The sequence below is a fragment of the Typopeltis vanoorti genome, chromosome 22 (genome assembly GCF_054136105.1).
Source record: "Typopeltis vanoorti isolate ZY-2024b chromosome 22, IOZ_Tvanoo_1.0, whole genome shotgun sequence".
NCBI classification, from domain to species: Eukaryota; Metazoa; Arthropoda; class Arachnida; order Uropygi; family Thelyphonidae; genus Typopeltis; species Typopeltis vanoorti.
In genome coordinates this window covers 25,048,649-25,073,121 of record NC_143570.1, presented here as the reverse complement: position 1 = coordinate 25,073,121, position 24,473 = coordinate 25,048,649, and the positions used below count along the sequence as shown (strand labels likewise).

Below are 24,473 nucleotides of genomic sequence, written 5' to 3'. Positions count from 1 at the left end.
AAAGGAGTTTCATATCATTTTTTGCCTCGGGAAAAAAAGCTCCTACTTATGTAATCATTTTCTATCTTGGTATTCTGTCTAATTCTACTGTCACTCTATCATAAAATTTGATTAAATTACTAAGGCTGGACTTATCTTTTACAAAGCTGTGCTACCCCTCATAGGTATAGCACAGTTAATTTTATCTTTAACCAACTTTTCCAATATTTTAACCACCTCTCCTGAGATTTAATTCATGTACACTAATGCCAGGAGTATTAGGAACAAGAAGGAAGAGTTTTTGGCCATGGTTGGCACTTCCAGGCCACAGGTTGTTGGTATTAGTGAAACATGGCTGACAGAAGATTATAACGCTAGTGGGATTGAATGTGACGGGTATAGCGTGTTCAGGAGTGACAGGGTGAATAAAAAGGGGAGAGGAGTGTTATTGATGATAGCTGATGAGCTGCAGCCAAGGAGTATAGAAGTTGAACTGCAGGATAAAGAAAAGAGCACATTTGAGGCTGTTTGGTGTGAGATAGAATCTAGCAGAACAAAATATACAATTGGGTGCTGCTATAGACCAGGTGATGGAATAGATGGTGGGGATAGTATGCATAGGCAAATAGAAGAAATGACTGGAAGGAGGGTAATTATTATGGGTGATTTCAATTATGGTAACATTGACTGGAAAGAGGAGAGGGCACATGGGAGGAAGGAATTGAATTTTATGCGGTTATTAAGGGACAACTATCTACAGCAACATGTAGTGGAAAATACCAGGGGGCAGAGAGTGCTGGACCTTGTAATTGCAACTGAGAATGTGGCTGTAACGAACATGACCATGTTGCCACCAATTGGTGAGAGTGACCATAAGTCACTCTCAAAGGAGTGGAATTTACAATTAAGACAGGGTACATGTGGAATTACTGGGCTGGTAAGCATGACGAGCTTAGGAGTGTGCTTGGCTCAGTGCCCTGGCATGTAAATCTGCAAAGGCTGGATGTTGATAGTGCATGGGAGGTGGTTAAGAACTGTTTGCAGGAGGCAATGGTTGACTGTATACCAAGAGTCCGAATAATAAATCAAGTAGGGGTTAAATGGATGAATAACACTATTACGCTTGAGCTGCAAAAAAAAAGAAACAATTGTGGAGGGAATTTAAGGAGAAAGGTGACCATCAGGCGCAGGAACAGTATAAAGCTCAGGCCAGGATGGTAACAAGGGTGGTAAGAAAAGCAAAAGCAGATTACGAAAGAAAATTGGCCATGCAGGCTAAAGAGAATCCCAGACAGTTTTTTCAGTATGTTGCAAGTAAAAGGAAAAATGCTCATGGTAGAATGATCTTAAAAAATGCTGAGGGTAGGGAGTTAACCGAATCAGTCGATATTGTGGAATTACTGAGCGAGCACTCTGCAAGAGTATATCATCCAGGTGGTGACTTTGCAGAAATGGAAGAACCAACAGCTTATACTGGAATTGTGATGAATGAAGTAGAGGTAACTAGTCTATTACAGAACCTCAATGTCAATACATCTGTGGGATTGGATGGTATACCAGCTCGTGTCGTACGTGAAGCGGCGAAAGAATTGTCAGTGCCCTTGACCATTTTGTTTAATTTGAGCCTCAGGTCTGGGTCAGTCCCAAGGGGGTGGAAAGAGGGGAAAATAGTTCTGCTGCACAAAGGTGGTTCCAAGGCTGCTGTTGAAAATTACCGGCCAATCAGCATAACAGGAATCATTATCAAGGTCTTAGAGAAAATAGTGAAGAGGAAAATACAAGATTGGATAGAAGAAAATGGGATACTGTATCGGGGACAGCATGGTTTTGTGAAGGGTAGGTCATGCCTCAGTAACTTGCTCACGTATTATAACACAGTGATGGCTGAACTGGATAAGGGTAATGGGTTTACAGTGATTCTACTGGACCTTGCTAAGGCCTTTGACAGGATACCACATGGAATTCTAATCAGTAAATTGCAGCATATGGGGATGGACATAGGGTTGGTGAGATGGATAGGAGGGTGGTTGACGGAGAGATATCAGAGAGTGGTTTACTCAGGAGTAGAGTCCACAAGATGGCCTGCGACTAGTGGTGTGCCACAAGGATCTGTTCTTGGACCACTGCTGTTTAGTTTGTTCATTAATGATATAGGAAAGGATCTGAGAGGAACAGTTCATTTGTTTGCTGATGATGCAAAGTTGGGTAGAGCAATAGTGAATGCACATGATGTCAAAATTTTGCAGGATGATTTGGATAGATTAGAGGACTGGGCTAAGGAGAATGGATGCCAATTTAATGTGGCAAAATGTAAGGTTATGCATTTTGGGGTGAAAAGATTGGCGGCAGTTTACTGCATTGGTAGAACTGTGCTCCAGGAAATTGATGAGGCACGAGATTTAGGAGTGTTGGTGGATAAGGAATTGAAATTTAGGGGACACATTGCAAAAGTGGCCAAATCAGCTCATCAAATCACTTGGTTGCTGAAGAATACATTGACAAGCAGAGACAAGCAGGTTATTTTTCCTCTGTATCGAGCCTTGATAAGACCCCATCTCGAGACCAGAACAAGGGGTTCTCCCTGGAAGTTGAATAAAGGTGTGGTTTGTAGTGGTGTGAGGATATATTTTTTGCTTTGAGAGTTGTGAATGAGTGGAATGGGTTGCCAGAGTTATTTGTGAGTGCGTTGTCTGTTAATAGGTTCAAGGAGAGGTATGATAAATTAGGTCTCCTGCAATGAGTCTTCAGACTCCATGGAGGCGCCCATATAATAATAATGATGCCCTCTTGCTTTATATCACTGCTCATCCACTTTAACATCACTTGCTTTATCCTCCTGACCTTGATTATGCAGACTGATATCTTCTCTCAAACAGTCCCTGACCACTTTCCATTCACTACTGATATTCTTTTCTTGTAGCTTCTTAAGCCATGGCACTGTTCCAAGCATCCTCGCGAGCTTGTCATAATCACCAGCTTGGTAGTTACACCTCTCTTGACTGAGCACATGTTTAGCAACCTCCTATGTGCTGTCACTTTCCCCTATTGGAGGTAGAGTCTTTATTGTGGTTATGTATATATCTTCTGATGCTTTTACCAGATCCAACACTCTCAAACTCATAGTATCCCTCCATGACAAGCTGTTTCTAATAATTATCTCTTAATAACTATATAATTCTATTTTCATCTTGCCATGTGCCCTGTACTCCTTCCAGTTTATATCCCTATAATTAGAAACTCCCTCCCTCACATAATAATTGCTTGGTTTATACTCATTGTGCTAATCTCCCATGCTAATGACATCCACATCTTTCTGTGACTCCCTCCCTCCCTGGAGGGCGTTACTGCTACTAGAAGAGGGAGTCACTCCCTCCTGTAGTAGCACCCAAAACTACTTTTACTTTTGAAAAACACCCTGGGATACATGTGGAATCTTGTATATCCCAGGGTGTTTTTCATGACACTTGGAAATCTCGTAGACATTTATGGAAATTGTCAAACCTTCAAATGACATGCATTACTAACTTCTATTAGAAAATTAGAGTTACACCATCAAGACAAGATGGCTTTTTTAGTGTCCGTGTTATTCAGGATTCTTCTGATTTCTTTCTTACAGAGGACTACATGGAATGAACTATTTTTGTTAATGGGAGTAATTTGCATAGTTGTTATTGCAGAAGTTGGAGGAGAATCATGTTAGGATTTGGCATAGGGTATTGCTGTAATATCAAAAGACATGAGACTAAAAATAGCTATGTTTCTATAGTAAAGAAAACTTAGATAAGCTTATGATCTCAGTTAACAAAAAAGAATTGATGTCCTAGTGTATTTGAAGGGAGAGTTGGTTAAGAAAAGGTCAAGGGTGTTACCAGGATTATATAGCATTCCAGTAATAGATTGACTGTGTGTGTGTGTGTGTGTGTTAGATCGTTGCTGATAGCAAATACCTCAGCATCCCTATCAGCTCAATCTCTGGAATCGGATGAAAGGAAGCTAGTTTGATGTTGACTAATTTTGACGGTAATATATCAGAACACAGATAAGTGAATAATTATTTATTGACATATTGCTGATATTTCGCTGGTGTTATAACCAGCATCTTCAGAGCACAAAACTGTGTTTTGTGCTCTGAAGATGCACCAGCAAAATATTAGCAATAAGTCAATAAATAATTATTTACTTATCTTTCTGTGTTCTGATATATTACCATCAAAATTAGTCAACATGTCCAATGAACATATAAGCCTTTCTACACCTTTTAAGCTAGTTTGAGTGTGGAAGGTGGTAATAATGTAAATTTAATCATTTAATACCATAATTGTATCCTCTACTCCTCTCAAGGAGTGTACAGGAATTTGATGATTTAAAAAAGAAAAAAAAAGTGAAACTGAATATGAAAAAAATTGTACCTCATCCATGTACTTTCAAAATCTGTACTAAATTTTTTTTTTTTAAATTTAGTAAAATATTTTTTTAAAAGAAAATTATGAGAAATATTTCAACAAGGCACTTTGCATTCACTTTTGTTTCTATTTTTTTTTTGTACACCCGCTGTCCAAAAAGAAACCAAACGTTTGATAGAAAATAAAACACAGGCCAATTATAATTATTCAAATCATTTGTTTCAATCAATATATTCTCTCTCAGCTTTGATACAGTGTTTGGCACAGTCAATTAATTCCTTAAATGAGTTTTTATATCGGTTTTTGGGATACTGTTGAGGGTCATGGTTACTGCCGCTTGAACATTTTCAGTGGTGTTGTATCGCTTTCCTTTCATCGGCAAACGAAGTCGGGGGAAGAGAAAGAAGTCACAGGGTGCTAAATCAGGTGAATACGGCGAGTGATCCAACACACAAAGTTGGTTTTTGCTCAAAAACTGTCTCACAATGTGTGAACGATGAGATGGTGCATTATCATGCAAAAGTGACCAGCTGCCTGGATCATGATATTCATGCCATATGCGAGAATTCTCGCTATCCATCACTTCAAAACTTCGAGATAAAACTCACCATTGACCGTTTAGCCAGGCAGAATGAATTCTTTGTGGATAATGCCCTTGGAATCATAGAAACAAATCAGCATTGTCCTTATTTTTGACTTCTCCAAGCGACTTTCTTTCGGATGCTCTTCTTCTGGTGGTCTCCACTCAGCACTCTGGTGCTTTGTTTCAGGCTTATACTCAAAACACCACATTTTGTCACCAGTAACAATCGTTTCAAGGAAGTCTGAGTCCTTATGAGTGGTTTTAAAGAGGTCCTTGCAATGTTCAATTCAATACATTTTTTTGGTTGGCGGTCAACTTGTGGGGAACAAATCGCAAATTCAATTTATGAAAGCCCAAACTCTCGGTCAAAATGTTTGTGCACAGTTGATTTTGGAATCCCCAATTCATCTTCAATCAATCTCACAGACGATTTCAGGTTTTCTTTGATGAAACCATGCACTTTTTGGATGTTAACTTTGCTCAATCCAGTTTTTTGGATGGCCCCGCTTTTCGTCGTCCTCAAGCCTCTCATGACCACTTTAAAATTGCTTAAACCACTCGTAAACTTGAGTACAGGATAAGCATTCATCACCGTATGCATTTTGAAGCATTTGATGCATTTCGGTAAAACTTTTACCAAGTTTAACACAAAAGTCGATCGCAGCTCTCTGTTTGAAACTCATTTTCCGACCCTTCATCAAAACACACTGTCACTCTTGCCACTATAACTCTGCTTCTAATGAAACAAATGTCATAAACAGTTGACACAACACTAATGAAGGTTGCCGCTTTCGACAACAAAAAGATACAACAGTGGCACCACTAGTTTCTTCTGTTTTTGAAAAGTTTGGTTTCTTTTTTGGACAGAGGGTGTATGTACATTTTGCAGTAACAGCTCATAGCTTTATCTGCATTCCACCAGACCAGCATACTGCAGTCAAGCTACATTTTGAAAAGAGAGCTTGATTGCTCTTATGTTATTCCCCACTTATATCCAACCTATATATTAAAGTCAATCGTGGGGTATAGTATATAGTAAAAATGATATATAATTTTAATTTAGTTGGCTAGACTTTTTCAGATATGTATCCATGATGATGCATTGACTTCAAAGATCAACATATGCGTGTTCAATATTCAAAGAATGAAGGTCTAGTATATAAAAAAAATTATTTAATGTAAACATTTAAATATATGCAACAGATACAAATTCTTAGTATTTCACTATATCTCTCTAAGGAGATCTGACATTCCTTATAAAAGTGCTAAATTAATTTCTAACTTCTTAAGACACACAAATAATTACTTGGCCATTCTAAGAATTACTCAGTATGAGCTCAATAATAATTTCTCACACCCTAACTCTCACAATTAAATTCAATACTGAGAGATAACATTAAATATTTTACAAAACAAATTGAACATAGCATTCAGCTGAAAGTTGTGTAATTTCACTTCACTATATGGAAATTTCCTTTGCAGCATCTATTTTATCACTGTTCTATATCTTCCCTTATTCGCTTTTTACTCACTCATTCAATCTATCTTATTTTTTAAATTCCTTAAATACAATAGCTAAAGATCTCACTTGACCAATATACTTGAATATTATCTTTTACTTTCTTTGATGCATCTGTCTTTCATTTTCTGAAGTAGGCATAAAGGATAATCACTCAGACAAAAGGAATACATTTAATTGAGCAGTTCCAATTGCACTTCCAATAAAAAGCGCTTCACTGCATATTCTCTCTTGCTCCTTGGAGCATATATCACTTGCTTCTCATATACAAAGGCTTGATACATTATACTGTCCTTCAGTTATTAGCTTCAGAGTTTCATATCCTTGGAGAGTAATCTCCTTTCTTGTTTGTCTACTCTTTGTTTCTTAGCATTCTTGTTACCCAGTGACAGCTATTCTAAAAACAACTAATGCACATGTCGATTGCCGAGATTCAAAGTGAAACTCAAGTGACAACATGGCTTCCATTACTGCAGTGCTTACACATTGTATAACAAAAGAAGCACAAACATATAACATTTCTGGGCCTCTAGAAATTATAACATACAGTAAGCAAGTTTATTACTTGATTACATTTAAGTTTCATTTCATATCATTGTAATTGGTGGCTCTAGAATAACAAGAATAACAACGACAAAAATGTATTTCTCATTAATAAATTTTTTACTCAGTGTGTGTGTGTGTGTGTGTGTGTGTGTGTGTGTGTGTGTGTGTGTGTATATATATATATATATATATATATATACACGAACATAAGTAAAACAATTATATGAGATTTTTACACAAGCTTAGGGTTAATATCCATGAGTTGTTTTCTAAAGTTTTAACAGCTCAAAACAATGATTCAAATTAAAGTTATCTTTCATTGCTGTATTTTCTTTTGCTTTGCAATCTTGTTGTTCATTGATATTAATGAGGTCGTTAATCATTCAATTCCTTCCAAATGAGAGTTTAGTAATAATTCCCAAATATTTACTGAATGAGTCAAGAATTGGCACCTCATTCAGCTCAAAATCAAGGTGCAATTTTTACTTTCTTATCACCACACACATATTTTTTATTTAAATTTTTGTTTTCTAAAGTGATAGCTTTTTACTTCTTTTTATCATTGACACTCACTGTTTTACTCTTTCTTTTATTTAATCAATATTAAATTTAATAATTTATTATTGAAGATAATTTAATGTTTATAATAAAGCAGTAGACAATTAATCAACACACTGCTTATTTAATCATCATCATCATCAAATTCCTGCCATGTACCGGATATGATAGTACTACATGAAAAATTTACATCATTACTAACTTCCTATCTACAATTTTCCTCCAAATCAGTCTGTTACTTGTCAAGACTCCAACATTATCAGATCTTATATTTCTGTCCTCTAAGGCACTTTGTACTGTATCAATCCAATCTATATCTTGGTTTTCCTCTGGGTCGTTTTCCTGCCAACCTGGCAGAGAACACGTGTTTTGCCAATCTTTCCTCGCCCATTCTGTTTAAATGGCCATACCACCTGAGATTAAAAGTTTATTTTTCACTTGGTTAGAGTATAATAAATTTAGTTTAATCCTTTATCCAAGTGTGAGCAAACAAAGTTTGCGCCTGAAAGTATCTTCAGGACTGAGGTAAGGTGGTACACACCAGGGCAACTAGTTGCAAAGGTGGAGCAAGCTACCAATACTCCTGTCTCAGTATCTCCTATAATGCAAAACACATCTCCTTATGGATATGTCTAATGTTCTGCATTAAGGGAAGGGCCACTACCCAGACTAGTTTCGACCTTTATTGAGGTCTCTTCAGTGAGAGCCAGGCCCAAGCTGAGATACCAGACAGAAGCATTCGCAGGTCATCTCTACCTATAGGAGTTGCCAAATCTCTAAATCCAGAGTAATTTATTATAAATGGGTGGCACACGATTTGGCAACTCCTATAGGTAGAGATGACCTGCGAATGCTTCTGCCTGGTATCTCAGCTTCGGCCTGGCTCCCACTGAAGAGAGCTCAATAAAGGTCGAAACTAGTCTGGGTAGTGGCCCTTCCCTTAATGCAGAACATTAGACATATCCATAAGGAGATGTGTTTTGCATTATAGGAGATACTGAGACAGGAGTATTGGTAGCTTGCTCCACCTTTGCAACTAGTTGCCCTGGTGTGTACCACCTTACCTCAGTCCTGAAGATACTTTCAGGCGCAAACTTTGTTTGCTCACACTTGGATAAAGGATTAAACTAAATTTATTACACCTGAGATTAGTTCTGCTAATGCATTCCTGGATACTGACAATGTCAAGTTCTTTCCTAATATCCTCATTTTTAATATGATATTGCCATTGATGCCATCTGTTCACACCTCTGATCTTTATCAGGACTCTCATATCTGCAGTCTCTAGTCTTTGGTCAAGTGTTTTACTTCTGACCCAGCTCTCAGATCCATAAGTTAAAACTGGTTTGAATACTGTCTTGTATACAGCTAATTTAGTGTTCCGACTAATTTCTCTCTTATTCCATATAATTTTATTCAGTTGACTTCCTGCCATACCAGCTTTGTTGATTCCGTTGTCTATTTCCATATTTAACTTACCACCTTCACTAAAAATCGTGCCTAAGTAGCTGAAATGTTTTACTTGTTCTATAAGTTCTCCATTCACAACACAGTTGACATTTTCAGTGATTCTGCCTATTTTCATTGTCTTTGTCTTTTTATTGCTGACCTTCATACCATATCTATTACAACAGTTATTCAATTTAGTCAGAGAATCTTGCAGACTTGTAGCAGATTTATTTAGACGTATGACATCGTCTGCATAAAGCAAAGAGCTGACATTAACATCTCCAATTTTGATATCATGTTTAATACCACTTTCCTTCATAATGTGATCCATATAGATAATGAATAACAGAGGGGATAATGTACATCCCTGTCTCACACCAGATTTAACATTAAACCATCTTCCTGTACTTCCTTCAGTTCTAACTGCTGATTTACAACTCAAATAAAGACTAAGTATTGCTTGATATAATGCCCCATTGACACCATATAACTGTAGCATATTGAATAGCTTCTCTCTTGGCACCTTGTCATATGCCTTTTCCAAATCGACAAAACTTAAATACAGATCTTTGTTATATTCCCATGATTTCTCCACTATCTGTCGTAAAGTGAAGATCTGATCCTGACAGTCTCTATTTGACCTGAATCCAGCTTGTTCTTCACCAAGCGTTTCTTCCACAATTCTTCTCAACTGTTTCTCAAGTATACTTGCATAGATCTTGCCAGGAACACTCAATAGGGATATACCTCTGTAATTCTCACATTCAGTTTTATTTCCCTTTTTATACATGGGTACTATGAGAGCTCTACTCCAGTTATCGGGAATTCATCCCTCTGTCTAGGTCTTCTGAACTATGGAGTGCAGCCACTGTAAGACTTTTATACCACCATACTTCAGCATTTCTGGTTGAATATCATCTACTCCTGCTGCCTTTCCACATTTCAAGCCTTTGATGGCTTTTTCTACTTCAAGTATGGATAACTATTCCTGACTGCATGCCTCGTCAGTGTTTTTTATCACTGTGCTGTCATCACTGCTTGTTTCATTTAGCAAATTTTCAAAGTAATTACTCCATACTTCAAGGATATCTTTTTCTCCTGTTTTCATTTCACCTTTATCATCTCTAACTCCTTTTACAGCACTCTTTCCTCCATTCCTAAGCTTCTTCAACAACCTCCAGAATATTTTGCCACCTTCTTGATATTTATTTTCTACATTCTTACCAAAGTCCTCCCATGACTTTTGTTTAGCTAGTTTTACACAGTGTTTAACTTTCTTACATTTGTCTCTGTATTCTCTAAGAGCACAAGCTGACTTATTTGACAGGAACTTTTGGTATGCTTTCTTCTTTTCCTTCACTGCCTCTTTAACTTCCTGTGTCCACCATGGAGTTCTAATTTTTCTATCCTTGCAGACAACTTCACCACATGCCTCTCTACCTTAATCAATAAGATTTTTCTTCAAGGCTTGCCACTAAATCTCCAAGGTCTGGTTCCTGTTCTCAAACTTTTTCATTTTTTTTTTCAATAATCTTTGTGTATTTTAGTCTACAGTTGACATCTGAGAGGTGCTCAACTTTTATTCGCTTTAAAACTTTCTTACATGTCATTCTTTTCAATATGAAATTCAATTTTATCCTGCTCAAGACTAAATAGTGATCACTTCCAATTTCAAATCCTCTGTACACTCTGGTGTCCTGCACCAGGGAGAAAACATCACTATCAACAATAACATAGTCAATGAGACTTTTCTTATTCCTTGCCTCTTCTCTCCATGTGAATTTGTGCACATTTTTATGTTGGAACATGGTGTTAGTAATAACCAGTCCGTGTCCAGAAATCCAACAGGTATTTGCCATTATTATTAGCTTTGCCATTTTCTCCAAATTTTCCCAAAACATTTTTGTATGTCTGACAATCACTTCCTACTCTGCTATTTAGATCCCCAACAAGGACCAACTTTTCCTTTTTTATTGTGTCAGTAGCTTTCTCTAGAGCCTCAAAAAATTCCTCCACTTCTACCTTAGTTAGAACCTTCTGTGGGACCATAGGCACAAATAAGTCTCATTGTCCAGTTCCCCATTCTGATATTTGCCCAATCAGTCTACTTGACACTGCCTGCCATTCAAATAGATGCGCCTCGTATTTTGTGTTGAATACTATGGCTACTCCTTCTTTTTCTTGATTGTCATTGCCTGAATATAACAATTTGTATTTATTGCTCAGAAAGATCTCACCAATTTTTGTCTTTTTTGTTTCAATCACCCTTATGTCGATCTGGTACTTATCTAATTCCTCTGCTAGCTCCATTTCTTTGCCATTCAGGCTTCTTATGTTGATAGTACCGATCTTTAACTCTGGTGATGTTGAGTTGGGGTTTGTTTTCAGATTTGTTCCAGTAGCTGACTTTTCGCTGTTCACCCTGGTTCCCTGGCGAAAACAACGGGGGCCTTGTTTAACTGGGCGATGCCCCAGCTGGCATGAAATTTTGTCATGTTGTACCATCATTTTGTATTTTGGTTTTACCAATAGGAATACAATTTGGTCGGCTAAATCCCAAATTGCCAGCCCATCCTCGTTCGTTCAGTATCCAGGTAGATACCTAACAGGGTGCACCATGAGAAGGTGAAGATTGGACATTAGGGTAGAAGCCCTGGTCGGTTCTCCGCATTCCTTTAAAGGCTATGTGGAGGTCTCCTCTCAGTTATACAGCTTTGACCCTTAAGCGCCCCCTGCTTATTTAATGGCAGCTTAAACCAGAGTGCTTGCTATGCTCACACTACATATGTATATTCACTCTCTGTTACAAAGTTGTTTGCATCATTTGAAATTATAAAGCAACTCTTAGCAAAAATACAAAAATACTGTGAATTAGTTCACAGTGAGTCAATGACTCCACTTGTTTAGCTTCAAGCAGGAAGTTGCTTGACAATATATTATGTCCCTTCCATGTAGGATGGCACATTTGTTACAATTCAGTTTACAGTATACGGCATGCTAGTCTTAATGATATAGAAAATCTCAAATGCAATTCAGGATTTCAAGTTATATATATATATATATATATATATATATATATATATATATATATATATATATATACATACACATAAATCTTTGTGATTGAAAATTTGTTTTACAGAAACAAAAATCATTTTGTTTCTGCACCCAGCAACTGCATTATAAATGTTGCCATGTTTTCTGTAGCTGAAAATTAGGAGATGTTAAGACAATGTATATAGTTACATACTTTGGTCATCTTTGTCCTCGCCATTATCCCATTTCACTTGGGGTCAGCTCTCCTAGTCTGTAATTATCAGAATATTATGTCCTGGGTTGTCGATGTTTCCAACTGGGCAGTTTCAAGGTCTCTTTTTTATATGGGACATCCATGTTAAACGGGGTGTACCATGTCCCCTCATTTCTGTATACACTTCCATTACCTTCTGTGTCTTGTGATCTGCAGGCTGTCTCATGATGTGTCCATACATCTAAGCCTTATATACTTTGAGGCTACAGTGAAACTATTTTGCTTGCATGCTGATACAATAAAGAGCTATGCCTCACCTCAAGATCAAAAACAGTCCAAGAAGTTTCATCCAAACCAACATGAACAAAATGTGTTAAGTGAATTTTTAACCCATGCTAAATAACTTGTGGTATTAATTTATTAACTCTGTTAATTTGAAAATCATGTTATTCGAAACTGTGTAAAATGAAGGATTCCTTTATATTTGCAAAAAGGGTGAGTAAAATTGCTGAATGGAAAATTTTTGAAGATAAAGTTGAATTTAGTTCCAGTAGACATTGCTAAAACTAGATTTTTGCCTTATGACAAATAATGAAGAAATCAAAGAAACATAATGAGGTCTTAAGTTGTATTGATTAAAAAGCATATATGATATTAAAAGAGAAATTGTTTCTAAGTACTAAATTTGTATGATAAAAAACTTATATGTAAATTGCAAATTGTACAATATCAATCTTCTTGTATAAATTGCACAAGAAGATTGATCTGATATTCAATCAGATGTAAGTCAGAGTTGTATGCTATGCTCATTATTATTTATTATTTGTATGGACCATGTCATTAAGGAAAGAGGTATTTAACCTGATATTTATATTCAGTATAGTTCTTTACTCTGTGCAGATGATTTTATCCTCTTAAACAAATTACTACAATTCAAAGGTGTTTATTCAAATTCAACTGGTTACATATTTTATCTGTTTAGGCACAATTTTTCATGAAGATGGCAAATTAAATATGAAAAATAATAAGAATAAACAAAGCTTATACAGTGGGATGCTAAGTGAATAAGTGAATTGCTGGCTTGGTTGGCCAAGTGGTTAGCTTATCCACTCTCCAGCCAAAAGGTTGCAGGTTCGAATCCTGCTGTGGGCATGGATGTTTGTGATTATCTGTGAAAATACTACTAGTGGTAGTGGTGGGTAGTAGATGATGATGGTAGTTACAGTTTGCCGTAGTTGGTGGATTGAGTGGTGGAGACAGAGTTAGGGAGAAGATTGCCCTATCTCAATGAGTCCTAGGAAGTGTCACGCAATAATAATAATATATAGAAGAAACATAATCAGTTGATTAACTGTTCTATTAAGAATACGAATATACGAACAGTGTTGGTAACAAACAGTATTCACATTTTTGCTGGTATGGCTGGCCGAGTGGTTAGCATATTCGCTCTCCAGCCAAAAGGTTGCAGGTTTGAATCCTGCCATGGGCATGGATGTTTGTGACTGTCTGTGAAAATACTAGTGGTGGTGGGCAGTAGATGGTGTTGATGTGGTTGCGGTTCATTGGTGGATTGAGTGGTGGAGACAGAGAGTTGTAGAGTAGGTGCCCTCCCTCAATGAGTCTTTGGACTCCCTGGAGGTGTGAGATAATAATAATAAATTTTGTAGAACAAAAGACCAAGCCAACAGTATACATATAGCAGCGTTTTGACCAATTTTACCATTTGAATTAATATTACTTCTAACCTTTGTGGAGTCTGAAGACTCATTTACAGGAGGTTGAACACTCACAGACCACAATAACTATCATATTTTGTTTCTGAAGATATTCAGTGTTGGAGTACTCGCCATCCACTCCATCAACGTATTCCACTCATTCTCTGCTTGCTACGCAGAAAATCTCACACAACCTTTGTTCAGTTTCCAAGGAGGGCCTATCATTCACCTACCCTGTGCAATAATTCTCCTATATTTATCCAGTAGATTCCTCTCACTAACTTATATGCTTTAATCACATCATCTCTTGTCTACCAAACTGTGCAGACCACATTCCCTTAATCAGTCAACTCAACATTCCAGTCTAGAGATAGTGTTAGCTATTCATCTCTGCACTCCTGTAATTTTTCCTTATTGCTCGTATAACTAGGTGACCTGATCTCTGCATAGAAATCTAAATCTGGCCTAATTAGTGCCTTATATGAGTTGTTTGAAAAGTTTGGTAAATTTCCAATAGACTACGACACAATTTGTTTATTCATACCAGTGTTGGCGCATATCATCTTTTTCATGACCCTGGCAAAATTTTAGCCATGTGCGAAGTGTAGTTCTCATTTGACAAACATTTAAAATGACTGTGTTTGCATTTTTCATAAAAATGGAGAAAAATGAGTTTCATGCAGATTTAGATACAGTTCATGGGTACTCTGCACCAGCATTAAAGACTATTTATTTTTGGATAAATGAGTTTAAACATAGTCATAAGTCCATCAAAGATGAAGCACGCTCTGGACACCCAATTGACTGAGGTCATTACGAAGGAAACAATTGACAAAATCCATGGTATGGTATGGTTATGGAAGACCGTCGAGTGAAAGTGCATGAGATTGCTGAGATTGTAGGCATCTCAACTGAACAGGTGAATAATATCCTGCATGAAAAATTGCACATGAAAAGGCTGTGTGCGCGATGGATGCCGTGATTGTTGACTGTTAATCAAAAACATATGGAAAAAGACATTCAACGCAGTGTTTGGCGATGAATGCAAAACTCCTATGAATTGCAAAATTCGCAGGATTTTTGCATCGATTCGTGACTGTAGATAAAACTTGGATCTACCACTATGCACCTGAGTCCAAACACCAGTCAAAACAGTGGACAATGTCCGGTGAGAGAGCACTGAAAAAAGCGAAGTTAGCTTTGTCAGCTGGGAAGGTGATGGCCACTGTTTTTTTGGATTCCCAAGAAATTATCATGATAGACTATTTAGAAAAAGGGTAAGACAATAACAGGAGTCTATTATGTGTCATTGTTGGACCATTTAAAAAAAGAAAAGCTGAAGAAAAAACAGCCAAGATTGGCACACAAAAAAGTGCTCTTTCATCAAGACAATGCACTGTACCACATTGACCATCGCAATGGCAAAATTGTACGAATTGAGGTTTGAATTGGTTCCTCATCTACCATATTCTCAAGACTTGGCCCCATGTGACTTCTTCTTGCTCCGAAACTTAAAAATTTGGCTAGGTGGAAAAAAATTTTCTTTGAACGACGATGTCATCAAGGCTGTCAATGATTATTTTGCACAATTTGACAAATCCTACTTTTTAGATGAGAAAAAATTGGAAACTCGCTGGAACAAATGTGTAGACCTCGATGAAGACTATGTTGAGAAATAAAGTTGATTTTTTCAAAAAAAATGTGTTTAACTATTCTTTTTACCAAACTTTTCAAACAACCCTCATACAGTGGAATTACAGTAGAATGGCAGTTATTCTAACCACTGCCATTACCAAAGTCTAGTGCTGGTTGTTAAGCTGAAATATTACTATTGCATTCATTTCTGATTATTTATTTAAAGATATGTGCGGTATAGCATAGAAATAGTTTTCATTTATTATTACAGAGTTAAAACTCAAATGTTAGCTTTAGTTACTGTATAGACCCAGGGATAGTCTCCTGTAATGTTGATACATCATTGTCTGTTGTACCCTACTCTGTGGTGAGCACAGGAGTATGGTGGGGTTTTCAGAGTGTTGGTAGGATTATGCAGAGGTGTGGTTAAACAATGATGCTGATGATTCTGGTTATCATATTTTAACTAAAGAAGAAATTGTTGCATTAGTCCAGGAAGAACGTGCTGACTTTAGCCAAGGTGATTCTTAGGAAAGAGGAGAAAGCTGGGAGTGTGCTCCCTCATACAAAGGCCTTCACTGTACTAGAAACTGCAATGGCATGATGTGAGCAACAGTCTAAATGCAGTTCTACAAAGATACTGCTATTAAAAAGGATGAGAGACCTCGCTGTGTGTGTGGAGGGGAGACAATCTGCATGGCTTAAAGAAAAATTCAAGATTACATATTTTAAAACCCAAGATTCATTATACTCTTATTTATGCGATGTAACACTTGAAACCATGTAAAACAGTTAAGTTTCAAAATAAACATAATATGCATTATTGGAATTTCTTAAATCAATTATTTTTTATAATCATATTTCAAAATGCAGTAGTAATAACCTCATGTACTGTGGTTTGATTGTAGGCCTAATTACACTTTGTAATTAGGCCTACAATTTCATATACCATGTATGTTTCATTATCTGAGCTATTTGATTAACTGAATCAAACCTTGGTCCCAATTCATTTGAATAAGTGACATTCTACTGTATCACTTCTTTATCCATACTTGCCAGGGTTCTTTGCATTACAGCATACAGTAAAGTTTGGATAATCTTTACAGCTTTTGCAACATGTCTCCTAAACTTCAGTTCCCTTTTCACTGAGATTTCCAGATCCCTCACCTTCTTCATCTTCTGAAGCAAAGTTCCTATGGTATGATATACCTCATTCCATCATCTCTGGCCAAAGTGCATAATCTTACACTTAACAACATTGAAGTAAAATCCCTATTCATCCCAGGGCACCAACCTATTCAAATCCTCTTGCAACAACATCATGTCAGAACTTCCTGACATTGCTGTTCCTAATCCAATTTGAATATCTCCTCTCAAACCTTGAACTATATCATTGATATAGTTTAATTTTATTAAACAATATTCTTAGAACAGAATACTGCAATAATCCACTTGTCACCTTCCTTTTTTGAGATGACCATGCATTGCTGGTTCCTATAATTCAACAATTCCTGTGCCCAAGCTGCCAAGCGACTGTCATCCCCCATCCTGCTCACTTTCAAAAGTAGTTATGATGTGATATTCTATCAGATGCTATAGCAAAATCTAAATTTAGCACATCTAAATTAATAACAGTGAACAAGTTCAAGGATATTTCCCCCCAATCATGCATATGTTCTTGACCAGACCTAACATTTGCCCGGAGAGAACAAAGTCGTCATCTTCAAAAACAACAACTAGAAGAAAAACACGAAAATGGAGAAAACAGTTGGGTCATTGACTAGAAACAAGCTAAATTAGTGCAAAAATCAAGTGATGTCACTAGTAGCTACCATGGAGCCAGTATACAAGCACTGCATAGGAAATGTGCAAGACCCTTGTGATAAAATATATGCCTCACAGAATCTTGCATATCTACTTCAACAACATCCATAGTCTGAACTCTAACTCCCTCAACACTATTCATCTCAACCTTCCAAACTACACACACTTTAACTCCTTCAATCCAAAGGTGGCATCTGCACATACATCCACTCTGACATTCCATGCCAGAGAGCACCCAAGCTAGAATTGCCCAACTTTGATTTCCTTTGGTTGAAAATATCCCTACCCCACACAGCAAATTCATTTGCTGTCTCTATTGCTTCCCTAATGCCATCAACCACTCTAAGCTCTTTAATTTCCTCTCTTTGAAATTGATTTTCTTCAGTCCCACTTTCCCAAAAGCAAAATCATCCTCCTAGGAGATTTTAATGTCCACAACACTGGCTTTCCTTCTCTAGTTGCACAGGCAAAGATGCTGAAACATTTGCCGTCATCAATGACCTTACACAACTTGTTCACATGCCAACAAAATACTAGATAACCCAAATCAGTCCCCCAAACACCCTAGATCTCTTCCTCACCGATGACCCTTCCAAACACTCAGTGAATGTAGTGCCCATCCCTCCCAGGTTATTCTGACCACAATCTAGTGCTCCTCTCCTCCCTCATACAATAATGCTTACACAGCCTCTCCCATACAAGAGTAGTTTGACATTATAACAGTGCCATGTGGGACAGCCTCTGCAACTTCTATACCTTATTCCCATAGTTGAACTATTGCTTCCGGCCCACCAACCCAAACATATGCACCAAACTTATCACCAAAGTGATCCTCACTGCATTGGAAACATACATTCCCCCACACACTACTTTGAACAGCCGAGGCTGTACAAATGAAAAATTGAACATACTATAACTGGTTTACATCAAGAATTACATCCTCCTTTAGAGCTTATATTCAATCACAAAATAGATGCATAAAAACTCTCAGTGCTTCTAAAACAGTTTGAAAGAGCAAAAAGCAGAAAACTAGCAGCCTGTCCAAACTGCAGCCATACCTTTTGGTCTCTCTCCAAAGCAATTGGTCATAACTTCTGCCCAACACTATTTCCACTCCTATCATACCCAGATGGCATTATTGCATCATCGCCCATAAAAAAGCCAATCTCCTGGCTTTTTCTCCTTAGCCAATCTCCTTCACACTTTGCTTTCAATACCTGCATAACCGATAATGGTAAATGCCCCCCCCCCCAACCATTCCAGATGCCCAACATACAATGCCCCTATATCCTTTTTTCAGAAAGTGATCAGAAAAATTCTGTCCAGATTAGACACAAAAAAGTCTCCTGGCCCTGATGCCATTTCTCCAGGTGCACAAACTTTCTCCTGAAAGTTTGTGCACCAGAACTGACTCCTATCCTAAGTCGCCTCTATATACTTCCTTTCTCCACTGGAATCTATCCCACAGTCTGAAAACTGGCCTATATTCAACCCATTCCCAAGAAGGGCGACAAATTACTGCTGTCTAACTACTACCTATCTCATTCACCTCAGTCCTGTCTAAAGTAATGGAAAATATCATCATTTCCCAACTCTGACACTACCTTGAGGCATCCACCTAATAAACGACCACCACAGTGTGGATTCCGTCGCTGCCAATCAACAGGAGAACCTCACCCATATGTCTCCCACCTCTGGACGAATGCCATGGAGAAGTTTGGTGAATCTCAAGTGGTTGCATGTGATATCTCCAGAGCCTTTGACCAGGTCTGGCACAAAGGCTTATTCAGCAAACTACCATCATTTGGTCTATCTCAGGACTTCTGTGATGGTGGATAGTTCCTTCTCCTCTCACCAACCCTCTTCCTGATGTATATCACTGATATACACCAGGAAGAGGGTTGGTGATGTATATCAGTGATCTACTCCAGTTGACCTCCAATCCAATACACAGTTTTGCAAATGACAGCACATTGCACTCCTCCCTTTCATTTGATAAACCTTTCTCTACACAACTCGCCTTAACCTGTAGAATATCAGCCATCACTGTCCTCAATTCTGATCTCCAAGCCATCCTCTAATGGGGCTCAGATAACCTCGTCAATTTCACTGCTAGCAAAAACCCACTTCTGTCTTATTTCTCACAAAAAATAACTATTTTCCCAAGTATTATTTTTGATAACACTCAAATTTCCAGACAAGATGAGATTTCTTGGAATTACCCTGACATCAAGCCTCTCCTAGCATAAACACATCACAACCATTGCATCCTCAGCTTCTAAAAAACTAGGATTTCTGTTTCGCTCAAGACGTTACTTCACCTCTGAACAGTTGCTAACATTATACAAATCACAAATCCACCCAGCTATAGAATATTGCTCTCACATTTGGAATGGGGCCCCTAAAAGCTCCCTCAAAATGCTTGACTCAATACAGAGGAGAGCAATTAGACTTATTAATGGCCCATCTCTTACCAGTTCATTCCTTCCACTTTTGCACAGACGTTTGGTTTCTGCAATATGGGTATTCTATAAATATTTCCATGGGAAATGTTCATCTGAAATAGCATCAATAATTCTCCCGTCCTATATAAGTAGTATATAGGACAGAGGAGCTTATACAGTGATTTATTTGAATTAAAAAAAAACAATTCATGTTGAGCCCATACATGAGAGGAAAAGAAACTTGTTCTGTGGGTTTCAAGGTGCACTGTGAAGGGATGTTGAGCAGCGGTACACCTTGAAACCCACAGAACAAGTTTCTTTTCCTCTCATGTATGGGCTCAACATGAATTGTTTTTTTTTAAATTCAAATAAATCACTGTATAAGCTCCTCTGACCTATATATTAGTTATCTTATTATAAATGTAACCAAGTTACTAAACGGGTATGGTTGATGAAAGTTTTTTTCACTTGGCTATGCGACCAATTATATGTTTGGTTTAATCCTTTATCCAAGTTTGCTCCTGAAGTATTTTCAGGACTGGGGAAACTTGTGGTAAAGGTGGTATAAGTACCTGATCTCTATTTTATGTCTCTAGTAAGCAGGGTAGTGATCTGACATTAGATGTTGAAAATCACATGCCAGCTAAAGACTTGCACAAAACATCCATGCTACAATTGGATTCAAATCTACATATTAGTTGCATAGTAGGCATACTATTTACTTATCCACTCAGGTTGGCTATTTGTAAGAAAATGAAGAACTGTTATGTAACATATTTTGAATGATTATTACTGATTTGCCAGAGCAAGTTTAGATATCAGAATAGTGACATTATTTTTCATGAAAAAGAATGTGCTATAATTATATTTAGAGATGAAATTATAACTGTTATTTTGCACAAACGTATGAGTGTCTCAATTATTCATTTTTATTGAATGTTTGCTTATCATTTGAAAGTTATTTATTCAGTGATGCCATCATATTCAAGCATTGGGAATGTCTGTGCAGTAGATGAATCATGGGTCTTTCCATTAACTAGCTTATGCTAGTGGACTTTATAATACCTCCTCAGTGCAGTGTTATGCACACTGTTAATTGTGGTACACCACTTTTACAACTGCACAAATTTAGTTTCCACAGACTGCTGAGGAAAGACGTTTTAAATTTTTAGTTTCATCACTCACATAATTTCTGACTTTTCGGGAAAATTGCCTGAACACAGGTCTCTAGATGGTGCCTTAACCATATCAAGTACCTAATTTTTTTCTGCTCTTTCATATTGCTGATTTTGATTCTTCAAGCCAAACTGTGTGCTGATTTCTTTTCTACTACTGCATATTGGTATCCATTTACACATGTGCTAGCCTAAAGTAATGAATGTTAGAAAACTTTATCTATCTTCCAGAATAACTTTTTTAAGCTCTGTAGCTAAATTAATAGCACTATAGTATAGAGCTAATTTTATAATTATCTTAATAATCTTGTAATGTATTAATCTTTTTTTTTCTCTAGAAAGCCGTTTAAGTCCACATTCCAGTCTAAGTACAAGTATTACCAGATATCAGCAAAACTCAGATTCTTAAGTAAATTTCCATTGTATAATATCTGATCATGTCAGTAATATAAGATCCACATACAGTTTGATCTAATTGAATGTAATGAAAAGCTATTAATTTCTGCATGTATTTCTTAATATCGATTTGTGTCTGATTATTTATATTTTCAACATTTTTTTTTACATACTGCATGTAAAAAAAAAATGTTGAAAATATAAATAATCAGACACAAATCGATATTAAGAAATACATAATGTAATATTTTAAAAAAGTACTGAATTAATATTCCCCGTGCAGTGCTAGTAGATTTTAGTATTTGTCTGATAGCATAGTACAGGGTGATCAAAAAAGCCTCTCTGCACCTGTTGGAAATGGGTTATAGTGGAGAAAATAGCCATAGTGAATATGGTTATGATAAATGTGATTCTTACAAGCTTATAAAGTTAGTTGTGGTTTTCTTGTGAAACATTGCTTTTTTATACAGCACTTCCCATTTTCCCCACAGATGTGTGGGTGTAATAAGATTGGATGATCTTGGTGCCAAATGTCCTTTGAAATTATGTAGTCACCAAATATCACATTGCATTATGGATAAATGAGTCACATGCACTATAGTGTTATCCTGCTTGAAGTATGTATGGGTAATTTCAACCTCATTTAATTGAGCAGTGAAACGATACGGAGTCATCATAACGACACTCTTAAGTCGAGAGCTTAGTAATATTTTACACCTACCTTTAGCTCATGCAGCAGTATCTACTAAAAAAAAAATCATGACCAGAATATCTTTTCTGTTAGCAATAAGAAAGTCAACAGAAATTGTCAGCACATGCTTCAAGCTGCCAGATTCTTTCAGTTTGCATACTGATTTTCCTGTACAGTTGTCACTTTAGATTTTTTAAGCACTTTTCTTGTTTATAGCATTTGTAACTTGCTGAAACAATATACAAACTGATTTTTTTCTCACTTTTCATGAGAATTGTATTCTATTTTGTCCTCTGTTTTAACAGAGGACAAAGTAGAATTCATCAGTGCATCTGTAACTGATCTAATTTCCCTGAACTTATTAATCAATTGTAGAACTCTGTAGTGATGTGGTGCAGGACATTTCCTCAATTTTGTCCTCCTCTTCTGTTTGTATATATTCACCTCTACAACAAAACAGATGTTTCGCCAAAATTACTTGGACTTTACAAAACCATTTTCACAACACTTACACACATATCCAAGCAGCTCAGTTTACAGCATGACTGATTGAAGGTAGTGGAGTTGAGGGAGGGGAGGACAGAGGAGTACATGATAGAAGTTATACATCATGTAAGACATACTACATCTCTTGGATCATTTTTAAACTTCCAATATGCATTACAGGTATACTGCGTTTCTTGTAGGTGCACAAGTACTTTTTGCTCACCCTCAACTAATTATTTTCATCTAATAGTTTTATTATCTTATAATCAAATATGTCTGAATTTTTGGCTATGATAGCAGGTATCTACTGTATTTGTTCAAACATGTATATCCATTTTATGTATTTTGATATATATATACATTTCAAAACTGTTAGTTATTATTATTTCTTTTTTTTAACAAATTTTACAAAATTAAACAGATCAGTCAGTTTTGAAGTGAGGCTGAAACATTGCTAACCCGTGTTCTTTTACACTGAAAAGAACATAATGAAAAAAGTCTTGTTACTAGTCATTTATTCAGGATAACTTGGACTACTTTGTAATCATTCCATACATTATAAGATAGTTTTAAATTTCTTATGAAATATAGTGTGTAATATATACTTGCAGTAGGCATGTTAAATGTAAATTTGTACATAATATTTCATACACAGTTGCAAGGATATTTTCTCCGTGAAGCAGAACTGTATAGTTAAATCAGAAGACATTTTTTCCTCTCGGAGAGGGAAATCAGAGAGAGAGAGAGAGAGAGAGAGAGCATCAGATTAAATATTAAAAATTTCTTTAATTTGAATGTTATAAATATGCTTCATTGTGAATTATTTTGTTTTTCATTATGATTAATGGGAACTGGTGTGTGTTAACAAATAACATGGCCTATTGTATAATTAACATGCACTAGTGCTTAGAACACGTAAACTTAGAAATATACTGTTATTGTGAGCTCATGAACTAGAAAATTCAAATATTGATATGTATAAATATGTAAAAACATTGCAAAATTTTTATTCTTCAAAATGTATATACAGACAATGACATTTGGATTTTTGCTTTAAAAATAACTATAAAATCAGTTTTTATAATTATTATTAATGTTCAAGCCTTTAATAAATCTTTCTTTGGTATACTTGATGGTATACATTATTTCTTTATTTCATCTTAAAGAGTTATTTGGGTTTGACAGATTGGCAACATACAGTATACGTTATTGCTTCTGTTTGTTACTGGTATGGATATTAATTCTTTTAATTAACAGTCATACTATTAATTTGTTGCAGAAATCATAATTTAATTTTTCTACTTTATATTCAAATCTTGTTAATTATGCTATTTTAATACATGGTAAAAAGCATTGATTTCTGAAACAAAGTAATGAGATTTATTAAATATATTAAAAGGTGCTTTAATTACAAGAAGAATCTAGTCAACTGAAGCATTCTTATTTTAAAAGAACAAAACAATGTATCCTTATTGAATTATTGGGAAAAAGTAGTTTGCAGTATTTATGATCTATAATTGGTCTTGTTTCCTAATGAAGTATTAGTTTTGTTACAATACTTCAACAAGATTATAATTTTTCACCAAAATATGTTGAATAATTCAGAATATTGGAGTAATCTAGATGAAGAATTTTAGTATAAGTTCAGTATTATTCTTGATTGATCAGATAGGCACCTTCATAAGTTTGTAAAATTAAAAATTGTGCAAAGTTATGAGTAATTGCTTTACTATATTGAAGAAGTTAGAGATTATGTATAGCACATAAATTTCCATTGTTTTGTATTTATAAATCTACATCAAATTCAGAATTCATGAAAT

The 24,473-nt window shown here is 36.2% G+C and overlaps 1 protein-coding gene across 1 annotated transcript in view; it reads left to right on the top strand.

Annotated features, from left to right (window-relative positions):
• Window positions 1-21,623, top strand: part of LOC150094233 (osteopetrosis-associated transmembrane protein 1-like) — an 88,754-nt gene extending 67,131 nt beyond the window's left edge. Inside the window, exon 6 of the mRNA XM_090412165.1 lies at window positions 21,419-21,623. Within this exon, the coding sequence (XP_090268291.1) occupies window positions 21,419-21,489 (71 nt within the window). The 3' untranslated portion in view covers window positions 21,490-21,623. The remainder of the gene's footprint in view (window positions 1-21,418) is intronic.
• Window positions 21,624-24,473: the final 2,850 nt, after the last annotated feature.